The sequence below is a fragment of the Centroberyx affinis genome, unplaced genomic scaffold (genome assembly GCF_046629955.1).
Source record: "Centroberyx affinis isolate AG114_WGS23_722 - 3 ecotype Tasmania unplaced genomic scaffold, CSIRO-AGI_Caff_v1 ptg009321l_1, whole genome shotgun sequence".
Lineage (NCBI taxonomy): Eukaryota > Metazoa > Chordata > Actinopteri > Beryciformes > Berycidae > Centroberyx > Centroberyx affinis.
Window position 1 is genome coordinate 1 of NW_027284488.1, and position 22,651 is coordinate 22,651.

The window sequence follows — 22,651 nt, forward strand, 5'->3', positions numbered from 1 at the left end:
CCTTGACGGTGATATATGAGGATTCTGCCAGGTTGCCCTTTCGAATGATGTCCAGCGAGACAGTCCCCTGCTCCTCACATGCAGAGAGCTCGGACTGAGAGAGTTCCACGCTGGACCAGTGCAGTTCTGGAATGGCCAGGATATGCATGGTGAAAACTAAAGCATTAATTCACTTTGTCATAAGATCACTCTTTCTTTTGTTTTTCTTACATGTGAGAGGGTCCAGTGTTCCCTAGAGGATCAGACACTCTGAACTCCAGGCTATCTGTTAGAGATTCCTTGGCTTGATTGATGATATAGATAATAGTTCTCTTGTTCAGGTCCGTCTGGGAGAAGCGCTGCTGCACAAAATCACCTGCAAGAGAAAAGAGAAAGACTTAATTTTGTATACAGAATTTATACAGGTGAAAATAGGGGCTATGGACACTATGGCTCACTTTAAACATCACACATTCCCTGTGAAATGCTGTGGTCTAGCACTAACATTTAAGTTGTAAATGAGGATGGGAACACCATTTAGGTTCCAACCTGTGGTGATGTTTTCCAGGTAACCAAAGTAAGGGGGGCGAACGATGCTGAACGCGAGCTCTTCTTCTCTGGTATGGCTGTCTTGTGCCTTCAGCTCCCGGGACGACAGAAAGATCCCAAATCGACCATCAGCTAAAAGCTCTGCCTTCCAAAGAGGGTGCAGTTTCACCACCTCAGGAGATGAGTTATCCAAGGGCTTGATCTGAAATCATACACAGCTTGTAAGTAAAGTAGGGCCTGGCTAACATTAGACTTAGAAATTGGACTTTGGACTTGTGACAAGTGACACATGACAAAAATAAGAAAAAGGCAAACAAATGCATTGCATCTATTTTTCCTAGCATGATTGATTGATCAGTTGTGTGTCTGTTGCCACTACTAGCAGTATAGAGGGCTGTCTGGTGTTGTAACACATCCTCTGGTGGCCATATTGGAGGTCCACAGCTCTTGGGCAACAAAAGCTGTGAACAGCTGATTGGGTTTCTAAACGTACGACTTGGCCATCTCAACGGCCCTCAATAGACATGGTTAATTTCTGTGCTGTTTTTGACTCGGAACTGATCATTTCACCACTGGTATATCTTTTGTTTTGAGTTAATGTTGGTTTTTTAGCCAGCTAACCATTTCCGTTTACCATTTCTGATCAGCTAACTTTCTTGTTGTCAACATACCTGATTTTTCGCACTAGTTAACGCATCTAGTAGAAGCATTAGCAGAGGCTAGTAGTCTCATGTTAACATTAACATTGGTTGCTTTGCTAACTTAGCCTGCTGGCTAGTTAGCTAACTAAAACAACCATTAATTCAGGTTAACTGAGCTGAATCTTCTCAGGTACAAAAAGTAAGACTATAGGGCTAAAGACAAGACAGTTTACTTTGTCACAAACCTACATTTGGAACCAAATCTACCTTATCAGTCTATTCACTTTTACTTAGAACGTTACTGAATTGATCTACAGCCACACCACAATCCTTTTCATGTAGGCTATCTTTTTAAGGTATCACTCTTTTTCAAACTTGGTTACATATCTATTTAAGACATTATCTGAGCACAGACAATTCTGCAATAGACCTCCATGATGGAGCCAGACGTGGTTGCTTGAGATTTGTGACACAACTGCAAAGCCTCTGTAACTGCTTTGTCACCTACCTGAATAGTGAAGAACACAGGTTCTGTATGTAGCCGCCCATCCAGCAGGAAGCCCCGGTTTGTGCTGTCGGAGGCAGTAAAGGCAAATCGGTCGATCTGCGATGGGCCCCCGCCATGCTTATACGTCACCTCCAACTCCTGTATGTTTCTCTGGGTGAAGTTTGAGCCAGCAGTCAGCGTGGCACCACCTAAAAGCAGCTGGCCATACTGTGGAGGCTGGAGAAGAGCAAAGATCAGGCCGCTGGGCGGAGTGTCTGGGTCAGACAGGGTCAGGCAGTCAGGGCCAAGGGTCATGGAGGAGCCCTGGGGGACCGTAACGCCATTGTTGTGGGATAGCGCTGGCAGGACGCGATCCACCATTTCCACTGCGACCTCAAAGGTTCCATTTCGGGTGGTCTTACCGTTACTGACGACAAACCTGCCAAAACACACCGCAGACTGGGTGTTAGGCTGTGTGACAAAATGTGAGAAAACCTATAAATCATAAACTTTTAAAGATAACTGTGGTGTAAAACAGTAACAGGCTTGGGAACTCTTACTGAAAAGTTTCCGTCGACGCACTGGCTCGGTTGTCATGCACATAAGCCACGAGGTTTGCCGCTATGTCCATCTGGCTGAAGGTGGAAATGGCCAGCCCAGGATGTCTGATGTACTCTACGTGTCCATGAGCAGGTGGGTTGGTGATAACATATAGAAGCTCCTCTGGCTTGTCTGTGCCGTCCGTGGCTAGCAGCACGTCTGTGGTGAGAACCACACGATCTCCGCGGCTGACGTTCACTGGCTTCACAAAGATGGCAATATTTCCTGCAAATCATGGCGGTGAAGACATTTGAAGGGGTGCTCATTTGGGTGATTAGATATTCATTCATTTTCTTTACCTGTTTGATACTATTTTTTGATCAATCCAGTACCTTTTTCTACATCTTTGACAGAGATGTGGAAGTGCTGTGCAGGTGACCGATTCTTTCCATCTAGCAAGTAGAAGACAAAGAAGTCCTGTGTGTTAGCGCTGTGCAGTCCTGTGTGCAGATAGCGCAGCAGGTTCATGTCCACCGTTTCCTGGGTGCAGTTCCTCCCGGCTGTCAGTGTCACCCAGTCTTGGCCCTCCTGAGACAGGATCAGTCACAATTAGGGGCAGAACACCTTGAGGGGGGATTTAAGAGTTTCCTTATGTTATCCCAGTGTCCCACAGTCTTGTGATAGCTATAACTGTCCCAAAGGAATAGGAAGTAAGATTGTGAATTCTATAATTAGTGGGATTCCTCTTTAAAGGACTATACCAAGTTTTTAGAAGATTGTCCCGTTAGTCATCTTTCTCGCTAAGTGATGCTCCATGCTAACACTAACTAATTTATGTTGAGTGATACTAGGTGACTAGAATTATCCAAAGTAAGAAGACTGACCTTTTAACAAAGAAAGTTTGGAAGTGCTTTTTATTATATGGCATGTAGATTAATAAATGTAAAACATGAATAATCAATATAGCTAATGTAGCCAGGTTTATTTTTGGACCTATTCCAGATGAGCAACCTACGGAAGCCGAGAACGGCTGTGCATGCAATTATTTTTTTAATGCTGTTATCTCGAGATCACAAGTTAATTATTTCGATATCTCAAGATAACAAACTTTGTTTTCTCGAGATAACAGGTTAATTTATCCCGTTATCTCGAGAAAACAAAAGGCCGATTTCTCGAGATAACGAGATAATTTATCACGAGAAAACGACTTTTGTTTTCTTGAGATCACGGGATTATTATTATTAATTATGGAGAACTGGAAAATGAATGTCTGGTTCATTTGATCACACCTGATTTCAGCCTTCAAGATCACTGTCATGACTGTCGGGGAGAATTCAGAACTGAACAGGAAGTCAAGGCATAAATGTGTAGTTTTGTTTGCTGCAGTTACGATTTTCATCTTAAATCAGTTGCTACAGTTGTCACGACGCCATCTATGCATGCTGGCATGGCTCTCCTGATCTCTGATAACAGAACATTATAAGTAATACGAGGAAACAACATTTTGTGTTTCATGCAAAGTGTTAGCATGGAGCCTACTATCACTCAACATAGTGTATGCTAAAGTGTTAGCATGGAGGACTGGAGCCAACGATTTACCGGGGACACATGGATGATTTTGGTGTTCTCATCACTTAACAGCTCAGTTGACCTGTGGGGCAATCTCACAAAAACTTGGTGTATACATATAAACAGCATTGCACCAACCTTAAGCTGAAGCAGTCCTTGTGTAGGAACACTCTCAAACATATACATGACCTCTGGAGAGGGAGTATCACTGTCCTGTGCAAAGAGCGTAACGCTGGATATAAGCCTGGCCTCCCCTGGCTCCACCTCCAGCCCATTGTTCCTGGACAGAGCAAGTTACAGTTACTTTCCTACAATAATGTGATGTTGTACTATAAATGGACAGTATAAATAGTATCCATAATGAAGGTGTTACCCTGACCTTATGACTCGAGGCTCCTCGTCGTTGACTGGTAGCACTTTAACCATCACTTGTCTATGGAGCTGGTGCTTCCCGTCAGTCAACTGAATGGTGAAACTATCCTCCATATTCTCTGAGTCATCGTGCATGTACATCAGAGCCATACCTGGAAGTCAGCAATGATACTTAATTTGAGTTCACTTATTGAAAGTGTGTGCATTCTTTTCCTGACAATTTCCTATTAGGCTGAATCTGATGCAATTATCCCTTGTACCATCATGTTTGGCTTACATTAGGAATTTATTTGTAAGAGAGAATTTAGAATTTTTCTGTGCAACCTTGATAAATCAGAACTGTGGTTTAGATGTTAGAGGAAAAGGGATTGTTTTGCTGAATCACTCCCACAGCACTCCCTTGAGGCTTAACTGTAAATTATATTGTCCCAGTACCACCCATCTTTTTACTTGTTTTATGCTGCATTCATGTCAAATGGGAATAACTGCTGGAATGACTTAAATACTTTCAAACGTTTGGTTTGAAGCCGTCAAGACGCCATGATTTAAGTTTTCTGTAGACTTTGGTTGCGCGTGATCCGTTTTTTTTTTTTTTAATGAATATATCATTCCATTTGACTGCACGTATGTCCTTGTTGGTGACATCAGAATCCAGGAAGTTGGAGAAATCGCAGGAGTTCCCATGTAGTTTTTACCATGTGAAAGCTGAGGTGAACAGTATTTTCAACTAGAAAGCTTGTATCTCCCGTCTTTCCCATGGGACATGAATGCAGCATTGGCACTGACAAGAACTATTCTGAACTTGCCTTGTACTAGACCACAGTCACACCTACACCAAGACAATTCATAGCAGATTAATGAATGAACTGAGTTCCCTTTGAGTGAAATGAGGCTTTTCCACGGTAATTGAAACAATACCATTTCTCAGATTTGTCATTGTAAAGTCTTCTACTGGAGTTTCAGCTTCCCTCCGCCTGTAGACCGGCCTTCCGCCTTTGTGGTTCATGATGCTGCCATGCTGAGGGGGTTTGACCACGCTGAAGAGCAGCTCGTTCTTGGGCACATCCAGATCCACAGCGTTTAAAATGGACGAGTCCAACTCCTTCATTTCTCCTTCTCGCACCTCATCACATAGGGAGATCAACGAAGCAGCTTCAACAACACTCTCATCATTTCAAATGCAGACAGACATTGAGAGACATTTAGTAGAAAACTTTGAGGGAAGCTTCTGTTGCTTGATGCACCAGTTTAATAAAAACTTGATCTTGAGTAGTGAGACTGACCGGCAAAACTTACAGTGATGTTCCTAGCCACGAACTCTGGGATCTCGTCGTTGGTGGGGCTGATGATAATGTAGAAGGGCACATCGGCAGAGCTGTGTTTGCCGTCTGATAAACAGAGCATGAACTGGTCTGCTGTGGGCTCCATCCTCTGGTGTCTGGACTGCACGTAGTTCACATGCCCGTCAATGATATCTTTGTAGGAAAAGGAGGCTGGGGAAAAGGAGGTGAGGTGTTCTTCTATTTCTGTAAAAATGTCATCAAAAGGATAGAAAACCGAGGAAAACCCTCCAAAGTGAGGACATTTTTACGGTCATGGAGTGAATCTACAGCATCTCAATTAGTGCGGGGTGTGACATTCCTCGCTGTTGCAGTCCCACTTTGTGATTTAGGCTGATAAGACAGCTGGATTCTTACGTAAAAATCTTGCTTAGTGCAGCTTTAAAGAAATCCCCTATAAAACACTTTAACAGTGTTAAAAACTGCTATTGGCAATGTATCTTGCATTCCTGGGCCCATTTTTTTATTTTTCTTATTCCCACAGATAACTGACCAAATGTAGATGACAAGTTCACAAGTTCAGGCCCCTGAAGTAGAAGCAGACGAGGCAGGTTGGGGGAAAGTGGGTACACCAAAAAATAGTAAATTACAACACTTCATCACAAAATATCTCCTGGAACGCATTGAACATCCCAGATTGAGGATATCTAACAATGTCAGAGTATCCGAGGGTGGATTTTCTTCCTTTAATAATGCTTACCTATGCTTATGCCCATGTTGCTTTTCTCAAAGCCAGGACTGGGCAGCACATTTTCAATGTAGCCAAACTGGGGAGGAGAAACCAGACTGACCACCAGCTCCTCCAGGGCAGTGTCCATATCAGAGGCCTTCAAATGAGACACACTTATCGGGGAAGTCCCACCTTCATCCACCACAAAGATGTCTCCTATAAACAGCACAAAAATTAATGTTAAAGTTACTTTGATCAAAATGATTAAACATGTGGCTTGTCAAATTTACAGTATGTTGTGTAAGGCATTCTACTGATTATATATGTGTTTACATCTGTAACTACATATGGTTTCTCCAAATTGAGTTTTTTGACAATGTGAACAGCTAGTAATGCACATATCCCAAATTTGCACCTTCTGTACATGTTATCTACATCTGTTAACTGAATGTATTTGACAAGGGGAATGTTTGTTTTTTTACAATGCACATCCTAGACATTTTCTGTACATATGTATGTGATTACGATGCACGGTTTGCTGCTACGGTGGCCCTGAAGTGCAAAAACAGTACACAATTGGTTAAGTTGTGAAATGTGGTTGTGTTTTCGGTTTTGTTAATTTGTTTTGTGAATTTTTTTTTTTTTTCGTTTTGTAAAATGTTGTGTTTTCAGTTTTGTTAAGTTTTGTTAAATGTTACTGTGTTTTGCATTTCAGGGCCACCTCTAATAACTGAATACAATATCTTCATGTGATTCCTGGCCTGCCATAGATCTGTTAATGTGAATATGATGCACATTTTTGTATATAAGCTGTAATTTTACATTTTTTTTTTTTTTTTACCATTTTCACCTATTTCATACTGTACATATTTCATATTTTTTGATGTATTCTCATATTGAACATATTTTTCCTTGTTTTTCTTTGACTCAACAAGCTCTACTGTCATTACTGCTGCTCTTTTGCACACCCTCTCAATGCTGTGATCCATATCTTTTCAGACTTATATTCACAAATATTGACTTAACAACTTAAGTGACGAAATTGTCAATTGCATATGTTTGTATACCGTATTTCCTCTTATATTGGGCCCAGGCCTTTATTTACCTCAACTGCAGAGGGTACCAGGCCTTTATATTAGAGACAGGCCTTTATTTCTAATTCCCTCTGTTTGATAAGTATATTTGCTCATATTTTAGTACGAAGCCTCCTTGTTTTCTGATCTGCTTCTGTTGGGGTTCGTTGAGCAGCCGTTTTTTTGTTACTGCAACGCATTACCGATAATTACGGTGATCAACGACGGCACGCTCCAGAGACTTCCGCACGTGGCACTTGTACGTTACTACAAACTACAGTTACATTATATAACAGGCACCAGGAGTTTACCGGTATCCACTGTTGTTTTTTCGTTTATTTTGTCTTTTTATTTGGGGCCGGCCTTTATTTGTTTGTCGACCATATATGGCCCCGGCCATTATTGGAGACCCGGCTTTTAACTGACTACCGGCCACTATTAGAGGAAATACGGTAAGTTTGGATAAAGTTTCATCTTATCTTTTTTGCAGTTTCAACTCAGATTAGCTGTCACTCTGGACACCATGTCAGTGAGATCTAAATGCTCTACCTGTTGTAAGGGAAGGGGGTTGACTGTCGACCGGAAACACTGTGATTTTGAGGTCGTACACCGGCAGACTGTCGCGCAGATGAGCCGTGCCTCTGCTCTTGAAGGGATTTCCTCCACCGCAGCATGAAGGAGAGTTTTCTGTTTCTCCATCAGAAATAACGAAGGTGATGGTGTCATGGCGGGGAGTGAGTCCAATCTCCAGTCCTAGAGGCACAATCACAAACATTTTTAACTTTAACAGACGGTCACTATTCTGTATTGTAGTACACATTCATTTTAGAAAACAAATATATTTATAATTGAAATATCAAACTGCTTTCAGAAAAAAAAATTACAGCCACAACTGATTAAAAATCTAAGCATGAAATGTAGTGGTAATGAAAAGGTGGATAAATTATAACCTCCAGTCAATGATCATCATAAGGCAAACAACCACCAATATTCACAAAAATCAATTCTATTTTCAGAAAAGCATACATTTTTGTTTTTTTCCTATGATGTATACCAGGAATTTACATCATAAACAGTTATCAGTTAACAGGTGAGTAAACACTATTCTGCAACTAAAAGATGAGTAAACTGGGTGGGTTTACCCTCCACTAGGGTTCAATTGATATGGATTTTTGGATGCTGATACCAAAATTTTTGGATATTTGGATATTTTTGGAAATTTTGTGTTGATATTCAATATCTTTAAATTTGACCATTTCCATGTCAAAAAACCCCAAACAAGTCACTGGTCTTTTGTGTTTCCTTCAGTGTTTTGAAAAGCCTCTGAAACAGCATATACTGTAATAATATGCTACTCCTACTAATAAAGCATATTTATGCATAATCATGTGGAATCTGATCAAAATGTCTCATTAGAATCAGTTCATGTTAAGGGCTTCTCACAGACAATCAGTGTAGCAAATTCTACAATAAATAAGTGATCAAACTGCATCATATCCATTATATCTGAGGTAGACCACACTGACTGGACCAGATCTTATTCATAATAAAAGACCAATATCAGCCCCATATATCAGCCTAACCCTCCACCCTCCACTACATACCTGTGTGTTTATAGGTGACGGCCCCTGCAGTGATGTCTGCTTGAACGAAGCGATCGACCACAACGCCACTTCTGAGCACCACGCCGTGATAAGGCTGGCGGGCGATCAGGTAGGCCAGGCTGCTGTTGTCGCTGTCGGCGTCGGTGGCGTAGATGTACTCGGCCGTGATGACAACTTCCTGTCCCTCTGCACAGCCGAGGACGGGTTTCAGACCGGCAACCAACACCGGGATCTCATCGTTGACGGGCATCACCTGTAGATAACATGCTTAAAGTGTAACTTAACAACAAACCAAAATCTGTGTAAAGCCTGATATCTAATAAAAAAAAGTTAAAAGCACGGTACTGAAATGGCCATCTGCTATTGGCTGAGCTTTGGTGGCAGGTGATGTCACTTTCTATAGAGTGCAACTGGTGGTGACATCACCTGGCACCAAAGACCAGCCTATAGCAGACGGCAATTGCATGGCAACTGATGCAACATATTAGACAAAACAACAAATAGCACAATTTTAACTTTTTTACTGTGAACAAGAACCATCTAAGACTGTAAACCCATGAAAAACCTGAGATTATCCATTTGTAAAGATACTAGGGCTGAACGATTTTGAAAAAATATCTAATTGCGATTATTTTGACTGATATTGCAATTGCGATATGATTTGCGATATTAGAGGGAATGATCATTTTTACATCATTATTCTCATTTTCACTGAAAAACATATTAAAATGATTATGGTGTGATTTTTGCGGGGATCTGTACCAAACAAAGATGTTTTCTTAAGTCTGTAGAATATGATGTGTAGGCCAGGACATCTCTGCAGCACCACAATATTTACTTTAAAATGCTATTTTGACACATTTCGCCTTTAACAAATATTGCGGCTCCTGCGATTTGAAAATTGCAGTAGGCCATATTGCGATTTTGATAAAATTTCGACTAATTGTTCAGCCCTAAAAGATACCCCTTTTTATTCATTATTTATTTTCTTAAATAGGAGTAATTACCTTAACTTGCAGAACAAAACTGACTGAATTTGTGCCATCTGTAGCAGTGAATTCAATGTCGTCCTCCGTAGTTTCTGAGCTGTCATGATTATATCTGCATGGACAAATCACAGACAAAAATATATTAGCATATTTTGAAATAATAAAGATTTGATGTGTGACATTTAACACAAGACAGTGAATTGGAATGAGTGCATTTGGTCTAAAAACTGGGGCAGCTCTAGTATCTGATTACTCAACTTCTACCCTTTACCTTTAAAGTAATCTTGAACAACAGCTGTGACAAATACCTCAGTATCAGCTTATGACCATTTCAAGAAGAACACCATAGTAAACTGACATGCATATCCTTTTTCATGCATAGCTTTTTCACCTAAGCAGTACATCAAGTTGTACTTTTAAAGCATTACTTGAAAGACTATTGGAACACAGACACAGTTACTTATGGACTGGGGGTGTAGCTCTGTGTCCTTGACTTGCTACAGTCTCTCTTTGTGAATTCCTTCTCGTCTTTCTTGATAAGTAGAGAATCCAGTGATGATAGGTCCCTGCTGGCAAACCTGGTTACAGTGAGCCTAAAACGGCATGCTGATATATACAATCTAACTTTTAAATATGTGTAAAATTCCTCTGCTGCCTTTTAGGTTACGTCTTTGTTGAGTAAAAAGTGTAAAGAGGCAAAACCAGACCAGCACCATAGCTTTAAAGGGGCAATAAGTACGCTGCATATATAGTATAATATATAGTATAATATTTTTACTGTTCCATAGCACAAAATGACCATAATATATCTGTTGATAGGGTCGGTGATCAATACCAATGGCTTGATGACTACATTGCCAGCAATCTCGGAACCCACGGCCAGAAGTGACGACGATTAGACTCTGGGGGCGACGGCCAATACTTCGGGGTTTCCGGTGTAGCCAGCGGACATCCGGGCCAAGACTTCTTCTTCCGTGCGCCGGTCATTGTTTACAGTCCGATTAGCAACTTTAGACGCGAGAGTCGAACGTTTCTCCACACAATACACAAACATCGATACTTTTTGTAGGTGTTTTAGGTCCAGTTGACATTCCGGCTAATCTCTATAAACAGATATCTGCATATGAGACGTTTTCTCTCAACTCCAACTCCATTCTCGCGTCTCAAGTTGCTAATCGGACTGTAAACAATGACCGGCACACGGAAGAGGAAGTCTTGGCCCGGATGTCCGCTGGCTACACCGGAAACCCCGAAATATTGGCCGTCGCCCCCAGAGTCTAATCGACGTCAGACCGATAGACGATGGGTTCCGAGATTGCATTGCCAGTTGCTGAGATTTCTGGCTATCAAAACTTTCCTTTTCGCCCCTTACTTTGTTTTGGAACAAAAACTTGCATGTTCTCCCCCTGTTCTCTTGGGTTTCCTCTCACAGTCAGGTGGATTGGAGACTCTAAATTGGCCATAGGTACAAAAGAGAATACTGTCTATCTGTGTTAGCCCTGTGATGGGCTGATGACCTGTCCAGGGTGTCTCCCTGCCTTCCACCAACTGCATGCTGGGGTAGGCTTCAGCCCCCTGTGACCCTGAATAGGAATAATGTCACGTTCACGTAATATCGGAAGAACCGGAAGAACGTGATGACATCTCGTTGCGACAACAAGCATTCACGTGTTTAACTCGTCGGAACAGCCACATCCGAAATATATGTAATGGTAACACTTTACAATAAGGGTCACTAAGTTAAGGGTTAGTTAATGCTTAACACAGGTTAGTTAATGCTTAATAAGCATTAACAAATGCTTAATAAGCATTAACTAACCCTTAAATAACAGTTAACTAATGTGTAATTTACTAATGGTGTTCATGTTAACTAAGGTATTAATTTATACATTATTTAATAGTTTATAAAGATGATTATTAAATAATGTATAAATTAATACCTTAGTTAACATGAACACCATTAGTAAATGATTACCAGACACATTAGTTAACTGTTAATTAAGGGTTAGTTAATGCTTATTAAGAATTAACTAACCCTTAACTTAGTGACCCTTATTGTAAAGTGTTACCAATGTAATTTATGAATTTAAAATCAACTGTAAATGAACTGCAACAGATATTTCCTGCAGAAAATTCCCACACGTCCTTCTTTTTTTCTCCCAATCGGCAGCACATAAATTCCGGTAAACCCGACACAACACGAAAGCAGCATAAGCAGATGGAGAAAATGAATGAACCGTGATGTCTGACCTAACTTTAAGGCTTTTCAGGTCTCGCACAGTGAAAGCCTGGCCTGCTTTCAGTGGGAAGCCGCCCACTTGCAGAGCGCCGTGCTGAGGTTCCCTCCGCAGCTCCACCCGCAGGGCTTCTTCCATGGAGTCGACGTCCGACAGCAGCAAGTGTTCAGGGCCAAGCCAGCACTCCGCTCCCTCATCTACTGTCAGATGGTTGGTGATGACCTGAGGAAAAGAACGTACTGCATCCACACTTTTTCTCCACATTTTTATTTTCATTCATTTCTCTGTATCAGTGTGTTCAACTGCTATTGTTCTGCACACCCTCATAACGCTGTGTCTCATTTTTTCATACTTTTCATTGATCCACTTAAAATGTTCTTAACTTTGAAATTGTTGGTTCCGTTAATACCTCCCATTTGATATATTCTTATTTATATTCTGATAAGATAAAATAAGAATAGACAACAATTTTATGAAAATGTTAATTAGAAATGCATGAAGTATGAAAAAATACAGTATGAGGGTGTGCAAACTAAAACATACTGAGACAAAGAAACAAATGAAAAAAAAAAACGTGCAATATAAAAATATACCAAAATTATGAAATATATAAATACATTACAATGTATTTCTAATAAATAGACTATTAGGCCTATTAGATACACTTTTAAATTAAATAGACTTTTATTATTAATACTTGACGGGTAGTTGTGCTCTAACCTATCACCATTACTATCACTAAGTTATGCAATAAATAAGATAAGGCTAATAGTATTTTCCCTGCTAGTACCTCTGGAGGCTGGTTATCCACTGGTACCACTGTGATGTTAAAGCAGATCCCAGTGATTGTTCTGCCCAGCTGGTTGGTTATAGACAGAACAAACTGGATATGCTGGGGGTAAGGGCCGATGTCCATGATTGGAGGCATGTAAGCCACTTTCATGAAGTTCACCGCATGCTGGAAACAAGCAAACAAGCAACAACAAAAAAAGTCTTTTTTTTCAAATCTATATTTTGTGTTTAAAGCTGCAATATGCAATTTTTTCACCTTACACACTGGAGCGTAAACCATTTGCTGTGGGTGTGTCTTGTGGGCGTGGCCAGCAGTGAGCTGGTTGTGGCTATCAAGGTGAGGCTAGCGGCCACAGAAATATGAATGTGTATATGAATACACCGACACGGACGAAAGTAAGTGTCCAGAATTGGATACGAATTTTGAATCTCAAAAATCGGTGCGCTATCATCCATTTGCAGGGACTGGAAGAAAATCAATTACAAGTTAAGGTAAAAGCGATATTAAACTTTAAAAAAGACAGATGGAGGATTGTTAATTTATGAGAAACTTCAGTGAAAACAGTACAGGATGAAATATATTGGTATATGATTGTGATTTTTTGGTCATATGCTGTCTGGAATTGGATACCCTGATGTTAAACATTCAAAAACACGTGAACATTGACATTGCTTTTCTATCCTGGTGCCACCGAAAGGAAACAACAGGGCTGAGAGGCAATGCAGAACTGGTTTGTATACGTCTAGACAACTAGGACACTAGCCAGTTGGGATGCTACTATGCTAGCCAGTTAGGATGCTAGGCAGTTCAAATGCTAGCCAGTTAGCAAGCTAGTGTTGCTAGAGTTTTCAAGGTGAAAAGTTGCATATTGTAGCTTAAAGCCTCTGAAACATCTTGAACAGCTGCTTTGTTAGAGTTTGTTAGAATTCTGGGTAACACTTTACAATAAGGGTACATTAATTAAGGATAATAACTAACCCTTAATTAATGTACCCTTACTGTAAAGTAATAACTAACCTTTAATTAATGTACCCTTATTGTAAAGTGTTACCAAATTCTGTTACTGGTCTTTTCCTATAATATAAATGATATAGCTATACATTTGTGTATATTTGGGGCAGATCAACCAAAGCCTTTTAATATTGGGAAATTTGGATTCCTTAAGTCTGAAAGATTTACCTGTGTGAAAAGTCTCAGCACTGGCGCATTGGAGTCTTTGGTAAATTTGGGTATGCTGTCGACCAGGAACAACCTCCCTGCATCAAGGGTGCTGTTCATCGAGACATAAGCAGATTGTTCAGGTAGAATACGTTTCCACAGTCTGGTGTACACTGCGTCTTCTAAAGGTGAAGCCATGCTAACCTGTGGGGACCGGTGTAGAAAGGCGGAGTGGTCACCGTGTACGTCAGCTCGCTGTCCGGAGACTCCAGGTCAACAAAGTGCAGCTGCTGCCGTGTTAAATAGACCACCTCGGTCTCTTTGACCACGAGACAGCGGCTGACACCGGGAACCTCTTTAGGCGGTTGGTCAGGCACAGGCTCAATGTGCACCACAATCACCTGCATGAGAGGGAGACCATGGTAGATCATTGCATCAGACATCTGCCACATTTCCTTGGTTCCACCTCCTCAGACAGATGTATCATTCATGATGTAATGTTTTTTTTTTATTAATTTAATTCTTTATACAGTAACCCTAACACTGACAGGTTATCAGATAGACTTGAGTTGTTTTGTTGGGTTGTTTTTACTGATTCTAGAGATAGCAAATCTCATGGAAAAGTAGTGTTTACTGTACTTTCAACCAATATGGGTTTTTGAAGGCCAATACCGATATTTTTCTGATTGAAGCTGCTGCTAGCTGATATTTTATGTGGATATTCAATATCTTTAAATTTGACTATTTTCATGAATCATCAAACATAAGATGAAAAAAATAAAACATTGAGAGTATTTAGTGGTCTCCCCAGAATCTTACTCTTGTCAGGGTGGAAAAGTGTCAGTGAAGGGACACTAAAACTCTCCATTAAAACCAAGGAAAATAAGAATAAGATTGAGTAAGAATAACAATAAGAAGAACATTCATGTGTGGAATCTGATCAAAATGTCTCATTAGAATCAGTTCAGGTTAAGGGGTTCCCATAGACAACCAGTGTAGTACTGATCAATTTTATAATAAATATGAAATCAAACGAACTGCATGATATCTATCATATCAGCAGTAGATGACACTGCCTGGACCAGATCCACTCTTTAATAAAAGGCCAATCGGTCTAACCCTACTTTGAAGGTACAAAAGCTTCATTCATGCTCATGATGGCTGTAAACACTCAAGAAAAATAGTCCAGCTCTTCACGATTTCATATCATGTCCATAATTAACTGGCTGAATGGCTGTGGCTTAAATGTATTTTACCATTACCCACCTGAGGTTCTGACAGGTTGGGCGGATCGTTGAAATCAGACAGCACCACCTCGAAAGAATCATCGAACACCTCGTTTCCTAGATGCCGGTAGTAGACCACCGACTGGGACAGATCCTTCTGCAGAAAGTGGCTGACAGGGTAGCCTGAATTAAAAGAAACAGAAACATGAAATCTGTTCATGGTTAAAAGTAACAATATTATTTTTCACTTGTCTACGTCAGGAACATAAGGGGCAAAGTAAATGGAGTAGGCTTAGACAGATATATGGGGCTGATATTGGTCTTTTATTAAAGAGTAATATCACCTTCTACAGAGTACAACAGGTGGTGACATCACCTGGCCCAAAGATCAGCCAATAGCAGATGGCAATTGCAATAGCATGCTTTTAACCATTCGATGGCAGCAAACCCACAAAAGTGGTCTAGGGTTTAGTTACTCTTAAAAAATGGGATCTGGTCCAGTCAGTGTAGTCCACCTCTGATATGATGGATATGATGGATAGGATTGATTAGATATTTATTGTAGAATTCATCAATACTACACTGGTTGTCTATGGGAAACCCCTTAACCTGAACTGACCCTAATGAGACATTTTGATTTGATTTTTGTGTTATTATTGTTACTGTTGTTATTGTTATCCTAGGTTTCAATGGAGAGTTTTAGTGTCCTATGGTCTAAATGAGGCTTACCCACACTGACAAGAATAATAATCCATGATAAACACTGAGTATTTGTAATTTTTTGGAAATTTTTGGAATGAAAATGGTTAAACACATTCAAGGAAGTGGTATCAAACCGATGTAAGTTATAATATAAGGATAGGGGTTTTGAGGAGAAAAAAAAGAAGAAACGAATGCTTTCTACTGGTGGTTGTATGCCAAGTCATTCAGTTTTCCTCCATTTAATTTACCACTGGTTGTATACAGTATAATAAACAGTATAGGGTATATCTGTCATTCTCCTGACCTGTGAGCCCCGGTCCTGGGATCTTCATCACCTCTCCTGCCTGGGGGGCGCGGGTGATGTTAAAGAGGATGTAGTCGTCACTGGAGTCCATGTCTGAAGCCTGGAGGATGGAGCCTCTCAGCAGAGCCGTCTGGCCCTCAGGCAGCTCCAGCAGCATGTTGGTGATGAGGAAAGGAGGGCTGTCGTCCTTCGGGAGGATGTTGACGGGGAACTTGTGCCGGGTCTGATGGCGGCCGTCGGTGATGCGGAAGATGATGAAGTCCTTGGTGGAGTCGCTGTCGTCATGGTGATAGCAAACCACGCCCGCTCTGATGTCACTGACGGTGAACGTGAAGCCCTTTCCACCTAGATGTCACATAACAGTATTATCACTGAAACTATACAACACCTTTTACTGTTACCTTGGTAGGGCTGGGCGATATGGTTAAAATCAATATCATGATAATCATAAGGATTTTTCTCGATATCAATATATATCACGATATGGTTCATGTATGCAAAATCACGTTAAATAATCAAATTAATGTTTATCTCATTGAACCAAATGGTAATGTTAGGTGTGACAGAAATATTCAAATAATATTCCTACCATACCTTATTTTATCAGAGTTTTTAAGTAAAATTTGCTTGTCATCATCAATTCAGACAGAAGAAATGTGTCACGAAGTGCTTTAACAATCAAATAAAAGCAGACATCATATGCTTAAAATAATGTAAAGTTGCTACATGCAGCATTTTTAAATATCAATATTATAACTCAAATTAATTGTGATACCTTGGTATAATTACTGTAAACAAATGAGACCATAGTAGAGACGATTGGTAGCCTTTATCTTACACCAGTGGTGTTAGTGCTAGTGCTTCTCAAATTAATTAAATCCTGACTTCCTGTCCTGTCCCCCCTCCCTCTCGCTGTCCCGTTTGTTTTTACTAAAGAGGATAAACATGTTGGAAGTGTTTTTTCCATTGGCCTTTCACTCCTTCCACCATCTGTCATTGCCAGAAACTCTTAAAGGAATAGTTCACCCAAAAATGAAAATTCTGTCATCATCTACTCACCCTCATGCCAAATGAAACACAGGTGAAATTTGTTTGTCCATATAACACACAGGGAGATTGCCAGCACAACTTCGTAGCAGCCTTCTCCAAAACAACTGAAGTCAATGGGGATATGTTCTTTAGAGCAGTGGTTCTCAAAGTGGGGTCCGGGGACCCCCAGGGGTCCTTGAGGGGGTTCCAGGGGGTCCCCAGCAAAAAGGGGAATAATTTATTTTCACTATAATTCCATCCATAAGTAACACAATGACAGAATGTATGGCTATTTTGGTCATGGGTTTCATACACTTTCTGTAATAAAACATCTGAAAGCAAAAATCTGTGTGTTATATGGTCAACCTTCACCTGTGTTTCAACTGGCATGAGGGTGAGTAGATGATGACAGAATTTTCATTTTTGGGTGAACCATTCCTTTAAAATTTTAGCTGTTTGCACTGGAAGAACAGCGCCCCCTCTTCCTGTTTTGTGCCATAAAGCAATACAGCAGATTTCCCCCCAAATCCAACCTGGTGCCACACAATGTAAAATGCAGACGGTCGCGTTTGTTTACAGTAATTATACTATGATTTAAAAGACGATACTGAGCCAGACTGAGCTCCCCAGGCAGGTCGTTCCAAAGCCTTGGGGCTCTGATGGCAAAAGCCTAGTCTTAAGTCATTCCTAGTCTTAAACCTAGGCTTTGGAACAGCCAGAAAGGCCCTGCCTGAGGACATGAGGCGCTGTGTACCAGCTCATAGGGGATTAACATATCGGAGATATAGCCTAACTTTAAACGTGATCAGTAAAATCTTAAAATCAATTCTAAACCTAGCTGGTAACCAGTGAAGAGATGCCACAGCCAAAGTGTGTGATTTGATCTGGAGACACGAAAGAGATTTGATTGATTCCAGAATGAGGAGAAAATGTTTGTGTCTACAGTACCTCTGACAGTCAGCCTCCCATGCTGCAGACCATCCACAGTGATGAAGCGAACAGCATTCAGGTTGTCGTTGTCCACAATCTGGAGCTGCTCCCATGTTATTGGACGAGACTGGCCCTCTAAAAGGCTGAGACCTAGGAAATACATCATTCATGGAAAAAATTGTCAGTTACATAAAATACTTAGCTCTCTGACATCCGAAATGTGGTCCTTAAAACTGCACTAAGCAATTTCGCACATTGGCGGCTCCAAATGGCACTGAGAGGTAACTGTTTGAAAACTGTATGAACTTCAATACCCATAAATCCTGTATGGTGTTGACGGTAAACTGCACACAGCACGCTCATGTTTACCAACCCGGACAGTCTGTGACGCTGTATACCAAAGATACCAAAGAGGGGCAACAAGCTGGCTGATAAGATGGCTGTACTTTTACCCAAAAATCTTGCCTAGCTTTAAGTAGGAGTTCTAATAAGTTGACGGAATACAGTGTTTTCACTTCAACATTTAGAGTGTACGCAGATGCTTTACTTCAAAGTTATCACTCTAACAACTAAACTGATATAAGCTTCAGTGATCCCTGTGAAAATGTAAGATGTGATGACACCTACCCATGTTCCAGGACACTCTGGGTGCATTGGTGTCTGCATTCCTTACAGACATGTGAACTATCATTGATGGGCTCTTCTCAAAGTAAAAATCATGGACCTCAAGTTCCACCTGTATGGGGAGATTGCAAAGATTTTCAGGCAACACTGACTATGCCGAAACATCCGTTTTAGATACTGGACAATTTGATGGAGATCTACCAGAAAGGGAATTGCTACCTCATAGTTCCTGCGTTGGGTATGAGAGGAGTTCGGGGGTTGATACCCAATGAGCATGTCATTGAGATCGAGCCACGTGAAGGAGGAGATCGGGCGAGTGTGATCGGAGAGATGCGTGATGAAGCCGTCCACGGGGGGTTTGGTGATGTTGAAAACCAAGAGCTGCTTCGGAGTTTCCTCGTCTTCAGCGTCCAGCGTTGCGGTGGAGAGCGGCGTGAGGATGAACTGGTCCACTTCCAGGATAAACATGGACATGAAGGACGGCTTGGGGGGCTGGTTGGGCACGGCACCAATTATCCGCACTGGTATCCAGGCTTGTTCAGACTACACACCAGAATCAAAAGAGCCAAATGGTCAAGATGACCCATACCTCAAAAGAAAATGCCTTTTTTTTGTAGAATTTGTAGTAGGGTTTGACTGGTATTTTGAAGTCTTTGATAGCGGATATTATGAAGTCACAAATAGCACATTTACTTGGAACCATAGCACTTGAAACTGTACTTTCAAGTAGGCGAGCTAGATAAAGAGCTTGATCTTAACATCATTACAGCAGTTCATGACCCAACTCTCCAATATTTTGTGCCGATATTCGGTACCTTTAAATTTGGCCATTTTCATGCCCAAAATGACAATTATTCAATGTTTAATAAAAGGCCAATATCAGCCCGATGTATTGGTCTAACCCTAATTTGTAGTTTGGCTTGAAATGCTACATGAGTGGATTCATAGCACTGGCACAAAACATCACAACAGAACAAAGGAATATACAGAATTGTTAGCCAGTATTAAAATCAAAATACCTGATATATGCTGCCACTCCTGGTGTCCTTGAGGTCCAGTCTGATTGCGATGTAGTCTATGTCTGGAGATGGAGGGTCTATGTGCTGATACCTCAGCCCCATCACCAGGAAGTCATCACAGGGAATTTTGGTGACCTTCACTAGCTTCAGACCCTTCAGGCAGTCTTCAGTTTTACACATCGCTCTGGCTTTATTATCTGAATAATAAGACAACCATACTGTCGAAAGGCATTCTGGGAAATGTAGGAAATCACTAACTGAAGCAGGAGCAGACAAAATAACTCCTGGAATGCACTGAACATCACAGATTGATGACACATAACACTATACGTCACCTAGCTGCTGGCGTAGGGGGATAAAGCTCTCTGGCTCGTCCCCTCTGATGGTGGCTTTGTCTGGTTCTCCGGTGACCAGCTGGCCGTGGGCTGGGAGGTGGGTGTCATGGCCACCGAGACGGATGCTACACTCCAGGCTGGACCTCCTCTCATAGTGGAAGGACACCACGTTACCGTCCACAGCGTCAGAGAGGCCGTAGAAGTCGGGAACCTCCAGGGATTTTGGCCCCAGCTTGATGATGCTGCATTCAGGTTCCATAATGTCCACGTGGAGAGAAAACACCTCCATGTACGTCTCTGTCTCGGTGAACCTGGTCAAAAACCCATAAGACTATCACATTGCCACACCAGCAAATACCGGTCATGTCAAGTCAGTCAATAATTTCTGATTTCCCAACAGGGATCATTAAAGTCTAACCTCTTGAAAATTATACAACAATTAGCCATAAGTTCCCTTAAATGCAAAGAATATGGGCACAGTTTCTTAAAGGAAAACTAACTGGAGAATTTGATTGCGTGGACAACTCTTTCAAGCATCATTGTGCAATACATTTAGGAAAAATTGTCTGAATTTATGTTGAAGGACTTCTAATTGAGATTCATGTGCATGTATAAGGATATTCAGTTGCTGTACCTGTATAGTCGAAGCTTGACAGTGTCCTCCTTTAGTATTGGACAGCCGTTATGGACATACTTCACCTCATCAGCCAGGTAGTGGCAGTCAAAGACCTAAACATGTAATGGGATGGGGTACATCATTATCATCAACTGTAATAATTAATCAGCACAGAACTTACCTTGGCATTCCTTACCTCAATTTACTTGTCTGCTAAAGGAATACATTGAGATCATTTGCTAAAGTCTTCCATGCTAACACTAGCATACACTATGTTGAGTGATTGTAGGCCACTAGCATAATCCAAAGACTGACCTTTTAGTAATAAAAAGTGTTGTTTTTTGTTTGTTTGTTTGTTTGTTTGTTTGTTTTACATTCATAGATATAATAAAACATTAACAGTGTAGATTCAGAAAAGCTACAAAATTAAATAGGCTATTAAAGTTACACTAAGCGAATTTTTCTGACCACTAGAGGGTGATGCAACACATTTTGTAAACACACAGTTCTCTCTACGGAGAAATATCTCCGGTTACCAGTCTCACTTTGCCAGATTTTTCTCCCGCTAAAGGTCACATATCCCACAATGACAAGTGACAAGCGAGCTTTAACGAGTTTCCAGTTTCTCGCTTGTCAGTTGTCACTATCACTTCTCACTATCACTCAAGATAGTGTATGCATGGAGCCTACTATCACTCATAGCGTGGATAACTACTATAATTCATTACTGCACTCATTGGTAATACTTTACAATAAGGGTACATTAATTAAGGGTTAGTTAATGCTTAATAAGCATTACCTAACCCTTAATTAAGGGTTAACTAATGTGTCTGGTAATAATTTACTAATGGTGTTCATGTTAATTAAGGTATTCATTTATACATTATTTAATATGACTATTAAATAATGTAGAAATTAATACCTTGGTATTAATACCTTGGTATTAATTCTACATTATACTAAGGTTCTACATTCTACTAAAGTATTCATTTATACATTATTTAATATGACTATTAAATAATGTAGAAATTAATACCTTGGTTAACATGAACACATTAGTAAATTATTACCAGACACATTAGTTAACCCTTAATTAAGGGTTAGGTAATGCTTATTAAGCATTAACTAACCCTTAATTAATGTACCCTTATTGTAAAGTGTTACTCACTCATTGTTAGCATGGAGCACTATGATCTACTGGGGTCATATGGATGATTTTGGTGTCTATGTTCTCATCACTTAACAACTAAGTTGACTTTACAGTTGTAAATGAATGGCTAGTCAGTGTCACCCATACATACTGTATGTGCCATAGGTAACTGAAAGGCTTAGGTGCCATGTGTTTTTACTTTCAGCAAAGTAAATGTTTCAAGTTGAATCCTAAGGTCTCGAATGCAACTCTAAGCATATAAAGTGACTCAAGCAACAATCATTTGGGCCATTCAGCAGTTGACTGTATCTGTCAGCACCAAGTCATTACAGAGGAGACGACCGGTCTACCTGGAACACAAAGGGAGGAGTATAGAGAGCGTCCCTCCACATTTACTCCTCAAAATTCCTTTCTTTTCTAGACATTAAAGCTAGACTGCCTTGCTTTTTCATCACCGTTGCACCCTTATACACAATTTTATTATTGCAGAAGATCCATTCATTCTTTAAAATGGTGTGCGGTAAAAGTTTAAAACACCTTAAAGGACAACTCCAACGTTATGAGAGTTTGGTCCATTGGTCACCTTATCCAATAGTTACTTTTGATGCCTTTTTTGGTAACACTTTACAATAAGGGTCACTAAGTTAAGGGTTGGTTAATGCTTATTAAGCATTAACTAACCCTTAATTAACAGTTAACTAATATGTCTGGTAAT

The 22,651-nt window shown here is 40.6% G+C and overlaps 1 protein-coding gene across 1 annotated transcript; it reads right to left on the bottom strand.

The window, feature by feature from the left end:
• Positions 1–7: 7 nt before the first annotated feature.
• Positions 8–20,899, bottom strand: frem1a (Fras1 related extracellular matrix 1a; the record flags this gene model as incomplete). The annotated part of the gene is made up of 26 exons (XM_071514595.1): positions 8–126; positions 212–355; positions 529–730; positions 1,678–2,095; positions 2,217–2,481; positions 2,589–2,784; positions 3,904–4,045; positions 4,145–4,289; positions 5,056–5,260; positions 5,434–5,630; positions 6,178–6,363; positions 7,770–7,973; positions 8,825–9,077; positions 9,832–9,925; positions 12,064–12,272; positions 12,841–13,008; positions 14,023–14,113; positions 14,206–14,402; positions 15,268–15,410; positions 16,234–16,578; positions 18,211–18,342; positions 18,820–18,928; positions 19,036–19,359; positions 19,836–20,032; positions 20,171–20,481; positions 20,805–20,899. Coding segments are annotated over 26 exons (5,091 nt in total), but the record flags the coding sequence as incomplete, so codon positions are not given.
• Positions 20,900–22,651: the final 1,752 nt, after the last annotated feature.